At 38.0% G+C, this 21,892-nt stretch overlaps 1 protein-coding gene and 1 pseudogene across 2 annotated transcripts in view; both read left to right on the forward strand.

Moving 5' to 3' along the window:
* The window catches only part of STAP1 (signal transducing adaptor family member 1), a 66,711-nt gene that overhangs the window by 27,041 nt on the left and 17,778 nt on the right, over positions 1 to 21,892 (forward strand). For both annotated transcript variants that reach the window (XM_072620905.1, XM_072620906.1), the window contains exons 2-6: positions 1,987 to 2,058; positions 7,417 to 7,530; positions 11,090 to 11,146; positions 15,177 to 15,349; positions 19,975 to 20,103. In XM_072620905.1, the coding sequence (XP_072477006.1) occupies positions 1,987 to 2,058; positions 7,417 to 7,530; positions 11,090 to 11,146; positions 15,177 to 15,349; positions 19,975 to 20,103 (545 nt within the window). The remainder of the gene's footprint in view (positions 1 to 1,986; positions 2,059 to 7,416; positions 7,531 to 11,089; positions 11,147 to 15,176; positions 15,350 to 19,974; positions 20,104 to 21,892) is intronic.
* On the forward strand, positions 12,932 to 13,550 carry LOC140511727 (ATP synthase F(0) complex subunit C2, mitochondrial pseudogene; annotated as a pseudogene).

Genomic DNA, 21,892 nt, shown 5'->3' on the forward strand with positions numbered 1-21,892 from the left:
CTTTCCTCATAACACCCCTGTAAGGTAGATAATACAAATGTTATTAGCCCCTACTGTACAAGTAAAGAAACTGAGAGAGCTTAAGTGACTTGCTCATGTCACATAACCAGGAAATGTCAGAGTTGGGAAATCTACTCTTCTCCTGCCTCCAAGTTCAACACTCTCTCTTTTCTCTCCATCTCCTCCCTTTTTCTCTTCCTTTCCTTCTCTTTTTGTTTCTGTCTCTTCTCCACCCTTCTCTTTCTTAACAACAAAATCAGCTTATATTTATTTTATAAAAATACAAGCCAGCAAATATAAATGTACAGGGAACTTAGAAAAATAAAGTTAGCAAATAAACAAGGTTTAAACAGAGCAGGAGACTCCCTAGAGTAGTAATACTAGTTTGTCTGCAGCAATGAGATAGGGAGAAAGTGAAGAGCAAGAATAACTTGACCATGTCACAGGGCATCAAACAGGGGCATCCAGGCAGATCACTCCTTAAATGAGTCAATAAGACAGACAAGGCTCCAATTGCTCATGAGTGTATTCTGATTGAGGGACCAGTGTTCTTCCTGGCTGTAGGCTCACACCTAGTACTCTTCCACCTTGGCCATCTCTCTTCTTTTCCAAGAACAAAAGTTTCTGGGCTCCTCCAACATTCTTCCTACTCTGTTACACTACCTCTCTCAGATGGCTAAATTAATGGAAGAGAGTTTTGGGGTAGGTTGGGGAAGCTAGAGGAAATCACAATACTGGGACACTCTCGTGCTCTCTCAGCATGCCATAGGGATCCCCAGATCTCCAGCAAAGCAACTGCTTCTTCTTTCATCAGCCTTTATACCTAGTTAATAAATGAGTCCCTGGGAGAGAAGCAGGAATCAAACTGACAACTTTCCTTAAACCTTGAGGAATATCAATTTTCAAGCATGTGCTCACTTACTAGCACAGACATTGTGATTGATATGATTCTACAAGCTCAGGGTCCTTTCTATGGCTCTGATACTGACCAATTATTTCCTTTTGATGTACTTCACAGTTCCCTGCAAGAATTAGCTTAACTGTAGATGGGGGTAAATTGTGGACTGACACCAGTGGAAGGAATTTCTTGCCCAAGTGGAAAATGGCAGGTCCAAAAACTTTTCCTCAGGTTCATCTGCTAATTTGAAGAAATTGTAGTGGAATCACAGAGGTTGTCACCAAAAGAGCCCTGAGAGACACAATATGGCACAGTGGAGAGAGAGCAGACCTCCACATCAGGACGACCTCGGTTCAAGTCTCACTTTGGACATATACTGGTTGTGTAGCCCAGGGCAAATGACTAACCTCTCAGCATCCTGGCCACTCTCTATGAGTAGGAATTGTAGAGCAAGTGCCCCTCTGCCCATTGGTCTAGGAAATTTAATCACTTGGAGTTTTGTATATCAATGAAATTATAAGTTTGGTTCTGGAAAAGAGAAAATAATAGCAATGATAAAGAGTACTGGGTTGATATTCAGAATACCTCTGTTTGAATTCAGGGTATACCTGTGATTTTCAGCAAGTCCCTTCTGGTTAGGCTCCAGAGTCTTCATCTATAAATTGGGGGATTTAAGTGAGATCATAGGATTTCATTGTGGAAGGACATTAAATATGAATATGATTGTGAGGATAATCTGCCAGAGGACACAGGAGGGGATAAGAGCAAGTGTACATATAGAAGGATTGGTCTTAATGGAGGGTGGTGTCAAGGGTTTTGAAGATGTAGTAGAGGAAAAAAAGAAGGAATTGACAGTTTTTCTATTTTCTCAGTAAAGTAAGGAATTGTGTGACAATAAGGAGAAATCAATCATGTTTAAAGGTGCCCGGAGAACCTAGAGATGGGCAATGTAAACATGTTACCTTGATTAGACCATCTCAAAGGCTCTTTCCTTCTCTAAACCATATGAAAATGTTTTTGTCTACATAGTGATCCCTATTTGATGAAAATGAACTACTAAAATAAATTTTAAACTTGTTTTTCCACAGGAATTTAAACACTACTGGACAGAGCTGAGAGGAACTACCCTTTTTTTTTACATCGACAAAAAAAATCCAACTGTGAGTAACTCAGCTTACAGGTCATGTGGTAATAGTAGTTGATAATAACAACTGCTAGCATTTATGTAACACTTTAAGGTTTACAAAATTTTTGACATGTTTTATCTCCTTTCATCCTCACAACAACTCTGTGATGTAGGCACTACTATTGCCCATTTTGCAACTGAGGAAACAGTCTAGAAGAATTTACATGACTTGCCCAAGTACACACAGCTGCTAAGTGACTCCAAGTCTAGTACTCTACCCTTTGTGCTCCCTAGTGGCCTTATCTTATTTTGGGGTAGCTGTATCACTAAACCATGCAGTATCGATTTTCACTTCAACTCTTCAAAAGATTTATGAATTCATCAATGTAGGTATTCCCTCTGCTGATGTAGATTATAATATTTCCATTCCTTAATAGCTTATTTCATGAGTTGAACTTCTCTGAATGTAGCTAGACTAGTTTTTGGAGGAGAATTCAACTAAATTCAGTAAACTTTTGTTAAAAATTTATTATATGTCAGGTACTATATTTGGGTACAGGAATTCAAAGATGAGAAAAATTATTATGTATTCCTTCAAGGAGCTTATAGGTTAGTAAAGGAGATAAGATACATGCTCAAAGAAGCATAATGCAAGAGAAAATACGTTAAGGGCAGAAATGGGGTTCTTAACTTGGGGACTGGGAACTTTCTTTTTAATATTCCTATACTTTTTTCCTTTTTTTCTTAATCTTTTCATATATTTGTATACAACACTAGTGTGTGATTTTTTTTTGTACATTCATTGACTCAAATGTGAAACTATTTTAACCTGTTATAATACAATACATGGAAAACAATGAAATGTCAGCATTAGCTTGTGAAAGCAAATATTGAAATTAATGTTTCCAATTTCATCTTTCAGTCTATTATTAATCTGAGTGTTCATGTTCTTGTCCTGGAATTAACCATCAAATACTTTCAGCCTGAATAGTGTCATACATAATAAAACTAACTGAAAAGAATATGGAGAAAACAAGCAACCAGTCCACAGTTTTCCCCAAAGTGCTCAGAAGAGGACCTGTTTGGTCATCTTCAGTCACTACTGTATCATTCTTGGCTTCTATCCCTGTTTGATTAAAAATGAAGGGCTTTTAGAGTTTCCATTGTAATTGGTTTCCTTTGTAATCCTATGTATTTAATTTTGTGCATTTAATAATGTTATTCTGAGAAGGGATCCATAGGTTCCACCAAACTGCCAAATAGGTTCATTGTACAAAAAAAAAAAAAAAAAAAGAGGAAGAATCACAGGGCTAAACAAAGTACTATATGAAATTTGGGGAGGGAGAGATCACTTGCAGTTGAGGGATGGAAGACCTGGAAATACTTCTGAAGGAGCTAGTACTTGACTTGGTCCTAGAAGGAAGAAAAGGATTTCCGTAGTAGGAAGTAAAGAGGAAGTCCATTTTGGTATGCCTTCACAAATTCAAAGAAGTTTTTAGAGTCCAGAATGAGATTAGGAAATAGCAAGTAGCCCAGGCTATCTGGAATGTGAAATACGTGAAGCTTAATGGAGTGACATGAGGCTTGAAAATTGAGGTTTAAGTCAAGTTGTGGAGGGGCTTAATTGCCAGGCTAAGGTATTTGGAGGTTATCCAGTGGGCAAAGGGAAGTCACGAAAGGTTTTCTGGCAGGAGAATGACTTTGGTAGACCCATGCATTAGTAGGATTATTTTGTAGTTGGTAAATAAATCCATGAGCCTTTATTAAACTCTTACATCAGATCAGACATGTCTGTGCTCAGTGTTGAGGACACAAAGAAAGACAAAAATAGCACCCCTGACCTCAAAAAGCAGAAGGGGGTGACAGCATGCAAACCATACATATAAAATATATACGGCATAATGGGAGGTAATCTCAGAGAGAAGGTATGAGTAATGTTGAGGCTGGGAACTGTGGAAGGAAGGGTGGAGACCAAGAAAGGTCTCTTGCAGAAGGTAGAATTTGAGCTGTCTTGAAGGAAGTCAAGGAAGTTAGGAGACATAGGGAAGGAGGCCACTATTCAAGGCAAGGGGGAGAGCTAGTGAAAAGGCACGGAAATGAGGAAATGGAAGGTCATGTGCAAGAAACATCAAGGACAGTGTTCTTAGATCTTAGAGTATTTGGAGGGGAATCAAGTGTAAGAAGCCTGGAAAGTTAGGAAGGGAAAGAGGACTTTAATTTTATATTAATTATAAAATGATAAATATATAATTATTATATAATATAAAAATTATAATCATAAAATATATAAATTAGGATGTTATATTTTATCCCAGTTATAATAGGGAACCACTGGAGTTTATTAAGTAGGAAGGTAATATTCCAATGAATGACCACAATTCTAGAGGACCAATGATGAAGGATGTTGCCCAGTTTCTGACAGAGAATGGATTCAGTATATAGAATAAGACATATTTTTTTGGACATGCTCAATGAAGGAATTTATCTTGCTTGACTGTGTACATTTGTTTTACAGATTTTGTTTTTAATGAGGGGAGAGGAGAGGCAGATAAAATGTATTTTTGTTAATTAAAAAACATAAACTTTTTAGAGATTGTTTAGCATCTCTGTGAATAAAGGATTAGAGAGGGAGGGAAACTGGAAAATGGAAGACTGGGTGGGAAGTCATTACTATTTCAGATAAGAATGGAAAGCAGATGGATACAAGAGAAATTGGGGAAGGGGAACTGATGCTTATGTGTGGGGGTGAAAAGAAGGAAGAATCAAAGATAATACTCAAGTTTTAATGAGAAACAAAAGCCTGAGAAATGGTGTACATGGTACTACCATCCACAGAAATAAGGAAGTTTGGGAAGAGGGGCTGGTTCTGTGAGAAACATCAGTTCATTTTTCACACGTTGAGTTTGAAGTGTGGACAATAGGACACACAGGTAGAGATGCCTAGCAAGCAGTTAAAAATGCAAAATTCTCTATATAGATTTGGGTGTCATATGCATTGATATGATAGTTAAAGCCAGGGAAGGATATAGCCTCTCCCTGGTCTTATATTAGCCTTTTAGCTTAGGAGAATCTGCTAGTGTTTGGGAAAGAACCCAGAGTCACTTCAATTCTATGGTGAAGTCTACAAGTAGGGCTTTCATGGCACTCATTCTCCATCCCTTTTGTCATTTCTTATAGTGCAATAATATTCCATTATATACATGTGCCATTTGTTTCCAGTTCTTTGCCACTATGAAAAGAGCTGTTATATTTTTGTACTCATGGGTCTTTTTCCTATTTCTTTGATATTTTTGGAGGTAAAGGCCTACTACTGGTATCTTTGGGTCAAAGAGTATATATATTTTAGTAGATTTTGAGGCATAATTCAAATTGTTATCTAGAATAGCTGTACCAATTCACAGCTCCAACAAGGCATTAAGAATGCCTGTTTTCCTGCAGTCTCTCCAACATTTGCATTTCCTTTTTTTTAATCATCTTTGCCAATGTGAGGGTGTGAGGTAAAACTTTGGAGTTGCTTTAAATTTGCATCTAATTTTCATATGGTTCTGGATAGCTTGTATTTCTTCCTCTGAAAGGAAAGTTCAAGTTATCTGACCAGTCATCAATTAGACAATTGCTTTGATTACTACAAATTCAAATTAGTCCTTATATATTTTATATGTGAGACTTTTTCAAAGAAACTTGCTGCAAAGATTTCTCCCAGTTAACTGTTTCCCTTTTATTATAACCCTCAACAATGAACATGAACTCGGACAGACTTGAAGAGATAGTGGAGGATAGATGGGCCTGATATGCTTTGGTCAGTGGGGTCACAAAGAGTCTTACATGACTGAACAACTCAACAACAACGGTTTTATTTGTGCAAAAAGTTTCATATTTTATCTAATCAAAGTTGTCCATTTTATCTTCCATGATCCTCTCTATCCCTTTTTTTGTCAATAACTCTTCCCCTAACATAGTTGTGAAAGGCATTTTCTTCCTTGCTTTTCTCATTTAGCATGTGACCTTTTATATATGTCATGCTTCATTTTGGAGCTTATACCCACAGGTTTTTGATGGTACTTAAATCAGCTTAGTGCTCAGACCATTGAAGCATATTTATTTGTACCTCCTAGAAGAAAAAGTGTGGCATGGTGCAAGACTTCAATGTAGTACTTCATTTTCATTTGGGGATTTTGTAATTCTGTATCAATTCTACTCAGCATATCAATATTTTTCTCAGAATTTATTCCCCGTAATGGTTAAAAGACTTCTTCATAACCACAATTAGCAGGGTTTTTTTATTGGTCTTCTTGCAGTTCTTCCAATTTTAAGAGGACTGTGCCACCCTGGAGAGAATTCTGGGATTGATGTTGCATGGGCTAGATCGCTCTGAAAGGCTTTGTTTTTGAGGACTAATTTGGTTGTTTTGTAGCAATGGTTTGTCATTTCATGTTATTTTTAAAATATATATTTCTTATCTCATTTTCCTTTCTACTACAGTGCAATAATTCTATTTCTTTGTGGGCTTGGTTGATCCTTGAAATTCTTGATTTCCTCATAACAGCAGCTGTTGCAATATCTCTGACAGCCATTGAATTGTACATTTAAAGAGTTACAACTTTTGAGTGTTTCTTCAGGGGGAATGTGCATTCTTTAAAGTCATGGAATTAAAAATACAACAACAGGTTTAAAATGCAGCATACAACTTACCAAAAATTAACAAAAGGTGGGAAAATCAACTTAATACAGTCATGTTCCAACATTTGAGTCAGCCTAGTATCAGTAGAAGCACACAACCAGTGATGTCACAAAACAAAACCATATCAAAACTTTTGCTCATCTCAAATAATTCTCGCATCACTGTACTATTCCAAAGGGTGTGGGGAGGGCATACAACCCCAGGTAGATGTTAAAATGGCCTGAGTTTATGGCTAGATTGGGTGTGAAGGTGAGGAATAGTCCAAAGACCTGGGGTCTGGGGTCAGTCAGATAGCGTGGACTATAGGTAAATTCCCATTCTCTCAGCCACCAGTCAAGCTGGTTGGGCTCCAGGAAATGAGTTTAAAACATGAGAGGCTTATCTCTCCCAGAAACTGAGAGTGGGGATTTGGGAACTTTCATGCAAACTAAGCATAGTTACAGGTCAGGACAAAACAACTATGTCATTGAAGCAATGAGTGTAGAGGAGGAGAGTTGAGAGAATATACCAAGATATCCTCAATCTCAGTAAAGTAAGAGTCTAGGACACTTGCTGAAAGTGAGGGAGAGAAGCTGTCCTTGGAGACTTGAGGAGGTCTGAGTAAAATATCATTTAAAACTATTTTAAAAGAAGCAGTTATAGTCCTTGTGAGGACTATTTATATGTATTTTCCATTAAAAAATTAAATGCCATTTTCTTTTATTTCTGCAGTATATTGACAAATTAGACCTGACAGACCTTACATGCTTTACTGATCAGAATCCAACTGACAAATGTTGCGCCAAGTTTTTGTTGGTACTGCCCAAGGAAGAAGTAGAACTGAAGGTAAGGGACGATGCTGACCATGAAGAGGAAGGCTGTGACTTATATTGGATGCCCCCAACATCCTCCCCACCCCCCACCCTGCAACCCCTACCCCATAACTTTACTGGTTTTTTCTATTTAAAAAAAATTCTGAATTTAAAAATTGCCAAATCAAATGGGTATGAAACTCCCTTATGCACAGCTTGCTTTTCTTTTTAAGTATGTAACATGTTCATCATGTAGCTTTCAAAGAGGTCCTGCTTGGGTATGCTTTTTCCTGGACTTTTCTGTTCTTTTACAGTCATTAAAAAAAAATGTCTTGATCTCTTGCTTCCTTCCTCCCTTTGTTCCTTTTTTCCTTCCTCCCACTCTTCCTTCTTTTACCTTGTCCCTATCCCCCCTCACCCTTGGAAAAGAAAAAGAAATTCTTTGAAATATATAAGGATAGTCAAGTAAGCCAAATTCTCACATTGGCTATATTCAAAAAGGTGCATCTTATTCTGCATCTTGGGTTCATCACTTCTCTGTCAAAAGGAGTGGGTCTGATCACCTCCTTTTTTCAAGTTCACCCTGAGGTAAATTGAGGGGAAGGACAGCAGGATAGGAATGCCAAGGACTTGTACTTTGTTGCAATTTCTTAAAGTTTACAGAGATCTAGACTACAATTTTATTTCTTTTTGCTTTATGTGGAATGACCCCCTTAATAAAATTAGAGTCTTGACCAAAGGAATAAAAAGGAAAGATATTTATTCAACTTTCTCGAGAAAGGGCACTCCCACCTGCGCTCAAGATAGCGATGGCTGAGGAGAGCAAGAGTGTGCCCTACACAGCAAGTTTTATAGACCCTGACCACAATACCCTCTTCCTCTTAGCCCATTGGTTGGGCCTTGAGGGTACAATCTATCCACGGAAAATCTGTGTGTATGTTTGTCCTTCGTTGCCAAAGAAGACCATGCCATCAGAGAAATAATGATATGACCTGCACTTGACTTTGTTTTGAGTGAGGGAAGGCTGTGCAGGTCACCAGCCTCAGTTCTCCTCCAGAGCCATCAGATTTCAGTGACCAGATGTGCATCAGGATGACTGGAGATGACCCAGGATGAGGCAATTGGGGTTAAGTGATTTGCCCAAGGTCACACAGCTAGTGAGTGTCAAGTGTCTGAGGTGAGATTTGAACTCAGGTCCTCCTGACTCCTGCACTGGTGCTCTGTCCACTGCACCACCTAGATGCCCCTAATGGAAAATCTACCCTACCAACAAAGAAAACGTGTAGAAGAGTAATTTTTAGAAAAAGGGGGGAGTGAGCAACTCCTGTTCAAGGACTGTCACATAACATGGAGTAGTTATCTAGGAGATAAGGGAGGAAAGGCAGCCTGGGAGGAGGCAAAAAGCAGTCTCTGCAATGACTCTCACAGAACAAAAAAGAATTTTAAGAAAAACAGAATCTCTGTGGTTCGGTTTCTCAAGGGCTGGGTGAGATGAACGATAAATGGGCTAACACAAGGTGCCCCTGGGAGGTCTTTACTAAATATACCTGTTCCACTCAGCTTCCTTTCTTCCTTCCTCCCTCCCTCTCTTCTTTTCATCCCTCCCCCTTCCCCCTTTTCTGACGTGGATTATTTTGGTTACTTGTGTTTGTTTTGGAAATAAGCTGAAACCAAGCATCTCTTTCTTCCGACAAATTCAAGGTTTCAAATTGGCCTCTCCAGTATATGGGCTAATTAAATTAAACACGCAGTTAGCCTTCAGGTTTATTTCATTTCTGTGTATGTATGTGTAGTTTTTGTAAAAGAAGTACATGTTATCAATTTTTTGTTACCTGATTTTATGATCTCATTGCCTTAAGAAACACCATTTGGTCTACTTTCTATGGAAATAATTCAACCCGTACTCTGTAAGTTATAGTCTTAGTTTTCTGGGGGCATTGAGAAGTTAACTGATTTCCAGAAAGGCATTCAGTCGTTTGGTGCCAGATGTAAAATCTGAACCCAGGTCTTCATGACCCTGAGAGCAGTTCTCTAGCCACTACATGTTGCTTCTCAATGTGTAAGTAAAAAAATAAAAAAAAAATATGCTAGGGGAAACTTGCAGCTAAGAAAGAACCAGATGTTTACCCAGATGTAGATCTTAGCCATAGTGTTCAGGAGCCCCTAGGGGCATCTAGGTGGTACAATGGATAGAGCATCTGACCTGAAGTTGGCTGGACTTGACTTCAAATCTGCCCTGACCTGTGTGACCCTGAGCAAGTCTCTTAACCTTGATTGTTTCCAAAAAAAAAAAGGAAAAGAATTTGAAGCCCCTAAGAACTAATTATAAGTATTTCATATGCATACCTTCTTCAACAATTTGACAATGCCTTCATTATATGCTGGAAATCAGAAAGACTCAATGTTTGATCTTTGTAATTAAAATTAAGTATTGTGGGCAAAACAGTGAACATGAATATTGATAATAATACTTTGAGACTTGCAACCCTTGGGGCGATAAACATTTAGAAAAAGAATAGAAATTAATAGCAATAGCTAACACTATGCAAACCTTCAGATTTGAAAAACACTTTTTTCATCTTCTATTTTGTGCCATCCTCATAGCAACCCTTTGGACTAGGTGCTATGATTATCCTCATTTTACAGCAGAAGAAACTGAGGCCGAGAGAGATTAAAGCAAGGTTAAATTACTTATGTAGACCCATGTGGCTGGTATCTGAAAAAAAGATCTCAGATCTCGCTAACTCCAAGACCAGTAACTCTCCTTGGAACCAAGGAATGTATTGCTTTATTTGCTGGAGATAGTTTGGTTACAACTTGTGTATTGCTTAATCATATTGCAAATTCATGAAAACTGAAGGCAAGAGCAGATTTCAGATTAGATTTTAAAAGTTTGTGATATTCAGGAAAGATTAGCCATAACAGAGCTCATTTCCACCCATATTCTTAGCATATCCTCGTGGAGGTGAGCATGTCTTATCTACTTTTTTAGTGGCTTGTGTGTTTCTGTCTAGGTAGTGCAACATAGTGGACAGATAATTGAAATTGAAATAAGCAATGCCAGGGTTCAAGTCTTGTGTCTGTCTCATACTCACTGATATGACCACTAGTAAGTTATTTAACTTCTTAGTGCCCCAGAAAACTCGCCAGCACTATCAGCTACTGAAGAGTTGTTGATATGCATTGGTGGAAAGAGTTTCTATAATGCTAACTTTCTGTACTATTGAAATCACAGCTCCAGAGCCCCAAATTATGTTTCTGATGCTTACAAACTAAGCAAGACAGTCATGGTAGAGTGGGATAGAGAGCTGGTGCTGCTGTTAGTGAGACCTGGGTTCAAGTCCTAATTCTAATAATATTGGCTCTGCATCATGGGACTAGTCACCTAACTTCTCAAACCACCCAAGTTACTCTAAAACTGTTGAGTAACAGAAGGGGTTTCTGTACCAGATTAGCCCGAAACCAATAACATCGCAGCTCTGGTCCTAAAATAAAATTTAAAAAGCAAACTAACCAAATGAAATAGCAAAGATGATTTAGAGTTAGTACATTTCGATGTTGAGTCTCTTGTTTGGTTTTTTCTTCCTTTTCAGACAGAGAACACAGAAAGTGGGGAGGAGTGGAGAGGCTTTATTCTTACGATTACAGAGGTAAGAGCTACCTGCTTCACTTGTGTCTTCCAAACATAATCTGCTAGAATTCTTGCTGTTTTTCATAGCACATTATTTTGGTTTTCAATAGCACATTTGAAAAAAATAAAAGACTTCTAGTGCTTTTTCTCAAGCTCAAAAGTTTTGTTGTTACCTACTTTTTCCTGTTAAATAGCAAACAATTTAATATATTTTTTAAAAATCTAAACTTTATTCTGTTACTTCTGTAGTAAGAAACGGAAATTAATGAGAAGATTATTTAAAAGCCGTAATATGGAGAGCTGGGAGGAAGGTTGGACATTATCCATTCCAATCCTCTCATTTCACTGATGAGGAAATTGAGGTTTAGGAGAAAATTTTCATTTATATGAAGCATACTGACCCATACTCAGACACAATCCCCATAGGTTAAGTGATTACAGATCGCGCAGGTAGGGGATGCTGTGGAAGTCAGGGATTGAAGCTAGCTCCTTTGACTCTAAATACTTCAAATTCAAAGTATTCTGCAGAATGGTCCTTATTATCTCAAAAATGTGACTGCTAACATTTAACCTTGGGTTACTTTCTAAGAGGTTAAAGTTCCCTGTTGAACTTGTGCCCACACTCTTTCATGGAATGAGGCAGAAGTAAAGCATTGGTTTCTTTAGTGGGCAAAGTCACATCCTTTTCTTTAATCAGTCTCTTCCTAGGCTGTTACCAGATCTTTGATGAGTTGTTTTGAATCTGGTTAGCAAAACACGAGCATGATTCCTAATTTGAAAACTGGCTTAGGACTGTTCACAGAAAAGAGCAAACATTTAAATGTTATTCATTCCCTAAGTTTCTAGAAAAGCGCTCAGTTATAAAGTCATCCAAACTCTAATTAATCTTGACTTTAGGAGACTGATGATGAAACATACCTTTCCCCCTTCTCAAGAGAAGGGTGGTGGACTAGAGGCCTGAAATAAGGCATATATTGTCAAATATGGTCAGTATATTGAATTGTTTCACTTCACTGCATTTCTTTGTTAGAACGGAGGATTCTGCTTCTAGGGGTGGAAGAAAAGTGGAAGATGGGAGGAAGCTATGTCACTGGAAAGTGATAACATAAAGAAAAAAAAACTTCTGTGCAAAAAATAAGTATGTGCTTATCTAGAGTTCTCTGACACATTTTATCAAAGGATTAGCTTTACTGCTAATAGTTCATTAAGTGTTGCAGTAAGATAACTCATTTTAAAAAAAAAAATGATGTAATGACTGTCATCAAAACAATATCATTCTGATAAGCAGCATCCAACACAGGGACATAGGGCTAAAATAAACTAGTGCTTAGAGGACCCCACCCCCTCTAATTTCCATATTTTTGGATTAGCTCCTAGTGTCTCATTTCTAAGTTACCTGAATTCAAGTACCATGAATTAATAGATTTTTTTTGAGATGGTGAACATTTTCATCCTTGATCTTTATTAAAGAAAAAAAAGGAGGTATTGAGAAAAACACTAGCCAGGGAATCAAAAGGCCGTAGGCAAGTCACTCTAGGTACTGTTATATCCTCAGTTTCCTCATCTGTAAAATTAAGTGTTCAAGCACCCCTATGTGGTGATCTCAGGTGTCTTCCAACTTGAAAATTCAATGATATATGAATTCAACAAATGTGAATTTTGCAGGATTTATTTCTGTACTACGTAGTAATTGTGAGGATGGTAAAAATCAGAAGAATTGAAGACCTGAAGATGGAAGGGACTTGAGAGAGGGAGAAATGTTTGGTATAGAGACTGATTATTTCTTACTATAGTAGAGATTTCTCAATTACTGCTTCTCTAGCTGGGTCTAAAAAGAAATAGTATGGCCCCTCTCCTTCTCCTCTACTCTGCTGGCAGCTCTTCAGCTTTGCCCCTCACTCTTTGAGAATGCATGCCTGCACCAAGTTCATCTCTGCCTCTGCCCTTGTGAGGAGCAGCTCTCAGATACTGAGTAGACCTTTATCTGCAGTGGTGCTAAAACGACCAGAGGTTCTGACAGAGAAGAACCTCAGCATTTTGGCAGCATCAGGTCCCTTGACCTCACTTGTCCTCAGATGTGGATTCCAAACTAGCGCCGTCTCAAGGGACATTGACACAGCAGCCAAATTTATTGGAGCTGGGGCTGCCACTATGGGGGTGGCTAGCTCTGGAGCTGGTATTGGACAGTATTTGGAAGTCTCATCATTGGTTATGCCAGGAACCCCTCCTTGAAGCAGCAGCTCTTTTCCTATGCCATCATGGGCTTTGCCCTGCCTGAGGTCATGGGGCTTTTTTGCCTGATGGTGGCCTTCCTTGTCCTCTTCACCATGTGATGGAGCCATTTCTATCCCCCAATGTTTCTGAATGTTCCTCCTCGTCCTGGTCCTTCCATGTCTCTTGCAGCCTGTGAATACCTCCCCCTCCATCTTACCAGGTAGTCCTGGGGAAAGCCACAGGCTCAGGGTTTGACAGAGGGAAGACAAATAAATACTGTATTAATAAGCTGCAAAAAAAAAAGAAAAGAAAAGAAATAGTATGGTCCAGCTAGCCTATTTTCTAAAACATGATGCTAAGGAGATTGGATTCTGTCCCCATATGGGTCAGTTTGCTTCATATAAATGAAAATTCTCTCCTAAAGTCATGGTTTATACTCATCAATTACTTTACAAATGCACACAGTTGACCACAGTAAGGAGTTAATATGGATACCTCAGTACAAAACCATATCTGCTGTTAGAGAGTTCATGGATTTGACGAGGTTTAGGGGTGCTGAGGACCCCAAAATACAAACATGCCAGATCCTGCTGAAATGAATTTGACTCAAGCCTACACAAGAGGGTGAGATAGAATCTCAGCTAGACAGAGTCTGAGTTGGACTGAACCTGAGCATCTTCATGGAGTCAAGATGCAACCTATATACAGAAAATACTATAGGAGGGATCTGGGGTTGGTCTGGTAGTCTAGGGTGATGGGAGGAGGGGTTTAGGGAGGGTCTAGAGGAGAAGTTCAAGGAGGGGATGACTGGTCAAGGGTTGGAAACAGCTTGAGGCAATCAGGAGATATCAGACAATGGAGGGCTTGAGTTGGAAGCAGGTGGGGCAATCCAGAGGTCTTGATAGGGGTGGTATGGGAATGAATGGTATTCTTGGGTGAATACATTAGATTCTAGGGAGGATCTTGATGGGAGTAGTCAGCAGCCTGGGAAATGGGGTTTTGATGAGATCAAGGGTGGGGAGTGCAACTGGGACCTGAGCACAGTGATAAAGAAAAGTCCATTAGCTTCCTGAGACCAATGAGAAGATTAGATTTGAGTAAAAAAGGCCAGATTAAGTGGGAAGATTAAAGGAGAATTCAATTTGAATATGAAAAGCCAGATTAAGTGGGGAGATTCAAGGAGAATTCAAGGAAGTTCCTAGAGTCTAGTATAGTATTGAGTGTAGTATATTAAAAAAATATATAAACTGTTGCAACATACATTAATTAATGGTGCCATGGTAACAGTATTATCACAAAGGTCATCAAAGCTTATGAGATTACAGCTGGTGAGCCACATTTATTTATAGCTGACTTGTGAGCTGGTTTTGTGCTCGGCTCTTCTAATCAAGCCTCAGATATCCTTGATCACTTCTGATCCCCAATGTATTCCCCCCAAATAATTTTATTGTGTAATAGAGGAATTAGGTCTGGGGTACCCAGATTATCCAAAGTTCCCTGTAGGACCACAAAGAGAGAACCCATATTGGCCAATTCCAGGCCATTCCATTGATTCTAATTGACTCAAAAGTGATCCCAAGGTATGTGAACAGATCTAGAATTCCCTGAATCTTCCCTTTTCAGACCCAAGCACACAAGCATTTATTAAGCACTTAGTGCATACTAGATAGGTACTCTGCTAAGCACTGGGGATAAAAATACAAGGAGAAAGACAATATCCTCCTGAAAGATGTCTGAAGCCTTCAGGATCAGACCAAGCTCACATCAGCTATATAACATCATCCATTATATTGCTTCCTTTAACCTATTTACCTTATATTCTAACTAAATCTTAGCTATCAGTCCCTCAGCATGTGTCACTGCTCCCTGGACAAATGATCAGACTGCATGAAGTCTTAGAGAGAGAAAAGAAAAGAAGGATTGAGACTGAGGGGCCACCCAGCATACCTGTGAGAAAAGAGAAGCAGCCAGTGGAAGAGTATGTGGATATCCTGCACCCTATGCCAGCGTAAGTCCTTACTGAATAATAGTTCATTAATCATCACTTTCCTTTCTTATTTATTTGTTGCTTCCAAGGTAAATAAATTGTTTCTGAAGGTTAAGCCAAGGCCAGTAAACTACTTCCTTTGCAACACACTGCATATCACTGAATAAATGGCTTCCCAATATCTGTCTGCAGCCCTGAGCTCTAGTCCCATATTCCCAATTACATGCTCAATAGCTAATACCTAAATGTACTGCTAGTACTTTAAATGCAATTTATTCAAAACAGAATTTATCCTCTTCCTCCTCCCTACCTTTTCCAATCCCTGAACCTTCCCTTCTTCCTAATTTCCCTATTTCCATTGATGCCATCAATGACCTCCTAGTCCCACAGGCTAGAAAATTCAAAGTCCAGCCTGCCCTTTATCACTTTTCTCATTTTCACTCACCCATTCATATTCACCAATGGCCAACTCCTTTTGATTTTTGCCTCTGCCCTATCTCTTACTGTTTATAGCATGGAATCAAGGCATTAACTCTCCTTTTCACTTTCACTGGCCTGTCCTAGTTCATATTGATGGGGTCTAGGCTCTGGGAGCCCCCTTGCACTCTCCCTGAAAGTTCTTTTCAACTTTCCCTTACCGTACTTGCTAACTATCAGTCTTGTGCTGGCATTTAGACTTAGATGGAATTTGCCACCCACTTTGGGTTGCATTCCCAAGCAACCTGACTCTGAAAAAATCCCCTCGACTGTTTCATGCCCTCTTGATGAGAGTTGAAGGGGGCTCCCAGAGTCTATACCCCATCATTACCACCTTTTCCCTGGATTGTTTTATTAACCCCCTATTATGGTCTCAGTCCATCCTTTCCACTGCTGTCAAAGCAATCTCTCTACTTCACAGATTTGATCATATCACTCCTTGCCCCTAAACTGTCAGTTTATCTTCATTGATTATAAAATACAAACTTCTCAGCCTGACATTCTAGATCTTCCAAGGTCTACTTCCAGACAGTAGAGAGAGTACTGAATTTGGAGACCCAGTAACTGATTAGAATCCAAGCTCTTTCACATCTTAGCAGTGTTACCTTGAGTAAGTCATATCACCTCTTTGAGCCTCAGTTTTCACATCTGTAAAGTGAAGGCTTTGGGCTGAATGATCTCTAAGGGTAGGGACTGTCTATTTCCTTTCTTTGTAATCCCATCACTTAGTACAGTGTTTGGCACATAGTAGGTGTTTATTAAATGGTTATTGACTGATTGATTTGAAAGTGTCTTCTAACTCTAAATTGTGTTATCAGTCAACTATCTCTCCAGCCTTATTTCATGACTCCTCTTAATGAGCCATATGCTTTAGCCCAAACATCATAGCCCTTTCCCCAATCAAGTCCCACCCTCTTTGTATTTATGCACATGCATAAATACAACAAAGGAACACGCTGTTCCTTTTTCAAAGTACACACAACAGCCACATTGCCTTCTTTCAAGGCCCACATATGCTGTAACACCTTTGATGAGACTTTTTTTCTGACCCACTCTCCTCAGATCGCTTGGGCTACTCAGTTTGACCTTTTCTGTACACTTAATTTTATTCTACCTTGTATTATACTTTTTATCTATACTTCTTTTCTCCACTTCTAGCTTTTCTTCATATTTCCAGGTGCTTACATGTAGTAGACACTTAATGTTTGTTGAATTGAATTGGAATTTTTGGTTTAACACCATGATGTTCAAGAAATAGAAGATTTGATCAAAATTATTTGCCACACACAGGTAATCCACATTTTCATACCAGATAGACACAAAACCTTCTCTGAATCCAAACCTCAGAGGAAATAGCAACCAAGAAAGAAGGGTCAAACAGTTTTGAACGTCTGATTCTATGCTTGATAATCAATGCAGTGCAGTTGGAACATATTTTTTAAAATATATGAGAGTTTCCATTGTAAATCAAATCAGCAAATATTTATTATGTTCAATGACAATAGTAGACAAAGTAGGGGACATAAAAAACGTCAAGATATGATCAATTGTCTCCCTTATCTGTATATTCACACAAGAAGCTGTATCATTTCTCAACATCACACATAGAATCTTACAGAATCTCAGAGTTGAAAGTGGCCTTAGAAGCCAATTCTAATCCATACCCAAACAAGAGTCTCATCTATAGCATACCCCAGAAATTGTGAAGCAGCCTTTAAAAAGCTCTTGGGAGAGGGAATTTCCCAAGGATGCCCCATTCTATATCTGAATTGTGCTAAATGGTGACGAGTTTATTTTTATATCAAGCTAAAATTTGCATATTTGCAACTTAAGTCCATTAGCCCTGAGGGTCAAATGGAACAAATCTAATCCCTGTTTATGTGACAGTGAGTCAGATAGTTGAAGACACTATCATCATCCCCTATTCTTGTCTTCTCAAGGCTAAATATCTTTATTTCCTTCATCTGATCTTCACCCAGGGGCTCTGGATGCTCTCCCTGCTTGTCAATATACTTCCTAAAAAGTGGCACCTAAAAATAACTAATTAGTTCTTAATGTGATCTGATAGAGACAGAAATATGGTAGAGCATAATTCCATGAAATTTTATGCTACTTTAGGAGTTGATACCCTTTGAAAAAGGAACCCACCAAGATTCTGATCCTCTTTTATCTTTTTTTCCTGAAGTGCTTACCTGTGTAACAGTGAAAATAGTTTACCAATATTAGATTAAGAATCCCAGTGTAAGATACATAGTTCATGCAGCTATCTGAAAGCATTTCTTGCCCACTTGGTCTATTTAAAGAGTATCAGCAAGTTCCTTTTATCTTGGTGATCTAAGCTGTCTTGTGTGATAGTGAGATTTGGCCTCTGGTGTGTGGAGTGGTCGTTAAGTAAGTAAAATCGTACATGTGAAAAGGGAGAGTGAGGTACAAAAAGTGGAAGAGTCAGACACTGCTAATATGAGAATTTGTTTTGCTTGAGTATCCTTATTTGATACAAGGGACGACTTTTATTTTTTGAAGGGGAAGTTGTGGGGGAAATGGGTGGGTAGTGACAGCGGTAGGAAAAAATAGGTGAAAGAAAAGAAAGGAAATAGCATCAATGATACATTTAAAAATATACTGAAAAGAGCAAATGAAGTTCAGAAGGGAACATAGATAAGCAAGGAAGTTTTGTTATTACTGTGTTAAATTCAATACACATATACTTAAAAACCATGTCATAGAAGTTTATTATTTCATATGCAATCCTAATTTTCTGGTTTTCTTTGTATGTGGAAATATTTATGTTTGTTGGCATTTGATAAATTGCTTATAGTAACATACTCCCCACACCAAAAGAAATAAAATAAAATCAGGAGGGAGGGAGGGAGAAAGAGTAAAGTAGATATTGTGAAGTAGATGTTAAGAGGGAAAGGCTACTGTGTTTGGACAAACAGAACCAAGTCTATGATAAAAAGTAGGGTGTCTTCAGAATTGATTTAGCATTGTGTTCCTGGAGAGTTGGTTCTAGAGTGAATCAGAGGTAGGCAATCCCTGATTTCATAGCCAGTCAACTTGGTTTCAGGCCCTGGGTCTTATGCTGTGATATCACCATGGATAACTGGAAACTGATAATAAGGTCTTGGGAGACATAAATATATGATTGACATAGCTCTGAGCCCCCAGTAATCTGTCTGCAGGAAAAGACAGTGATCAGGGAGAAGGCAAAAGACTTAGATTAAGGATGTGAGCCTAACTGTAGGAATTGCTGGTAAGTGTTTGGGTCCAGATCATCATTCAGTGTCATTCACGATGCCAATACAGAAGCCTGTCTGCCATCACTTAAAAAAATTTTTTTTAATCAGTGTCTTTTGTTTTTACAAAACTTATGCGTCCCACTATTCTCATTCACTTCTTTCCCTACAACCTAATTCAACAAGCCGCCCCTTATGACAAAAAAAAAAAAAAAAAGAAACAAACAAAAGAGATAGTGTAGTGACTAACCAACACAGTGAAAAAGTATGACATATTCTTTCATGACTATTATTCTTATCAGATGCTGGATTGTCAAAATTGAGAATCATACTGATTCATTTTAAAAGTTCCTCATATCAAACCTCACTAATGAGAGAGAATAAATACCCTAAATACCACAGGAGCCAAAGGATGGGTTTAAGAAAGCATTCAGACATACCCTTAAAGATTAATAAACAGAGATGTCTACAACTCCAGTGCAGCATTAACAGTGAAGTGATCTCCTCTATGGAGAACAGAAAGAAAAATATTTATTTAAAAGCTTATTGTAAAATCTCAGAATGGAAATGAAACATTTCATTGTCTCATTTCATCAGTTATTCTGGTCCTAGATATCCAAAAAGTGATCAGGTTTTGTAAAAGAATATTTTAAATTTTTGTGTTCTCCTTTAGTAGGGAATGGATTGGGGTGGGAGAGTGGGGGTTAATAAAAGGAAGAATTTCAAGTATTAGAATATTCATATAAAGTGACAGGAATGTCACCTGTTGTGCCCTTGGGGAATTATAAGATGAATTATTGTGGTATAACCACAAGAGGGAAAGCATCAGTCTCTCTTCTACCAGACATTCAAAGCATTTTTTTAAAGCAGTCTCTTGATTAGTCAGTCAGACTAAAAAATTAAGAATTCATTCTGTCTTTTCTTCCTCCGTAGGTGTTTTTATTCAGTGTCTCGGAAAGAAGCAACTGAAATGCTAGAAAAGAACCCTTCTTCGGGAAATATGATTCTGAGGCCTGGTAGTGACAGCAGGAACTATTCCATTACCATCCGACAGGATGTAGGGTATGTTGAATTTACAAGGTTTATCTAATATTTAAAAGGAATTCTGTCACCAAGAATTCAGGGTCCCATTCAGGGTCCTATAGTTCATATGATTTTAGGGAAAGTGTTTTAAAAACACAAAGACTAGAGACTAGATAGGCAAATACCTGCAGTTATAGGAAAGAACAATTAGCAAATATACGAACTTAGATCCAATTTATATTTTTCTTATCAAAGAAATTTTTTAAAGTAAAATGTGACTGAATGTGACCATTTAAAACTTTAAAAATTTTTTTCCTTTGTAATCTTATTTTTATTTTATACATTTTGAAAATAATTAATTTATTTCTTTTTAGTTTTCAACATTTACTTCCTTAAGATTTTGAGTTTTAAATTTTTTCCCTCTTCCTCTCCTTCCCCCTTCCCAGGACGGCATGCAATCTGATATAGGCTCTATTTATACATTCATATTAAATATATTTTCACATTAGTCATGATGTGAAGAAGAATTAGAACTAATGGGAGAAAAAAAAAAAGAAAAAAACAGAAGAAAAGGAGAGCAAATAGTATGCTTCCATCTGCATTCAGACTCCAATTCTTTCTCTGGATGTGGACAGCATTTTCCATCATGAGTCTTTTGGAGTTGTCTTAGATCCTTGCATTTCTGAGAAGAGCTAAGTCTGTCAAAGTCAGTCATCTCCCAATGTGACTGTTACTGTGTACAGTGTTCTACTGGTTCTGCTCATTTCACTCAGCATCAGTTCATATAAATCTTTCCAGGTTTTTATGAAGTCTTCCTGCTCATCATTTCTTATGGAACAATAGTATTCCATTATATTCATATACCACAACTTGCTCAGCTACTTCCCAACTGATGAGCATCCCTTCAGTTTCCAGTTTTTTACCACCACAAAAAAGAACTGCTAGAAATATTTTTGTATATATGGGTTCTTTTCCCATTTTTTATGACCTCTTTGGGATACAGACCTAGAAGTGGTATTGCTGGGTCAAAGAGTATGTCCATTTTTATAGTCCTTTGGGCATACTGCAAATTGCTCTCCAGAATGGTTGGATCAGTTCACAATTCCACCGAGAGTGCATTAGTGTTCCAGTTTTCCCACACCTTCTCCAACATTTATCATCTTCCTGTTTTGTCATGTTAGCCAATCTGATAGGTGTGATCTGGTACCTCAGAGTTGTTTTGATTTGCATTTCTCTAATTAATAGTGATTTAGGCCATTTTTTCATATGACTGTAGATATCTTTAATTTCTTCTTCTGAAAACTGTCTGTTCATATCCTTTGAGCATTCATCGATTGGTGAATGACTTTTATAAATTTGACTGACTTCTCCAGATATTTTAGAAATGAGACCTTTATCAGAGACACTGTCTGTCAAAACTGTTTTCCAGCTTTCTGCTTCCCTATTGGTTTTTTTTGTGTAAAAACTTTTCAATTGACTGTAATCAAAATCATCCATTTTACATTTCATAATATTCTCTATCTCTTGTTTGGTCCTAAATTCTTCCCTTCTCCATAGATCTGACAGGTTAACTATTCCTTACTCTCCTAGTTTGTTTGTAGTTTCAGTCTTTATTTCTAAATCATGTACCCATTTTGACTTTGTCTTGGTATAGGGTGTAAGATGTTGGTCTATTTTATTTTCTATATATTATTTTCTAGTTTTCCCAGCAGTTTTTGTTAAATAGTGAGTTCTTATCCTAGAAGCTGGAGTCTTTGAATTTATCTTTATTTTCTTGTGTTTGCATGCTTTGGTCTTCCTTGTCACCAACGTAAGATTCTATAGGATC

Source organism: Notamacropus eugenii, chromosome 6 (genome assembly GCF_028372415.1).
Source record: "Notamacropus eugenii isolate mMacEug1 chromosome 6, mMacEug1.pri_v2, whole genome shotgun sequence".
Classification (NCBI taxonomy): domain Eukaryota; kingdom Metazoa; phylum Chordata; class Mammalia; order Diprotodontia; family Macropodidae; genus Notamacropus; species Notamacropus eugenii.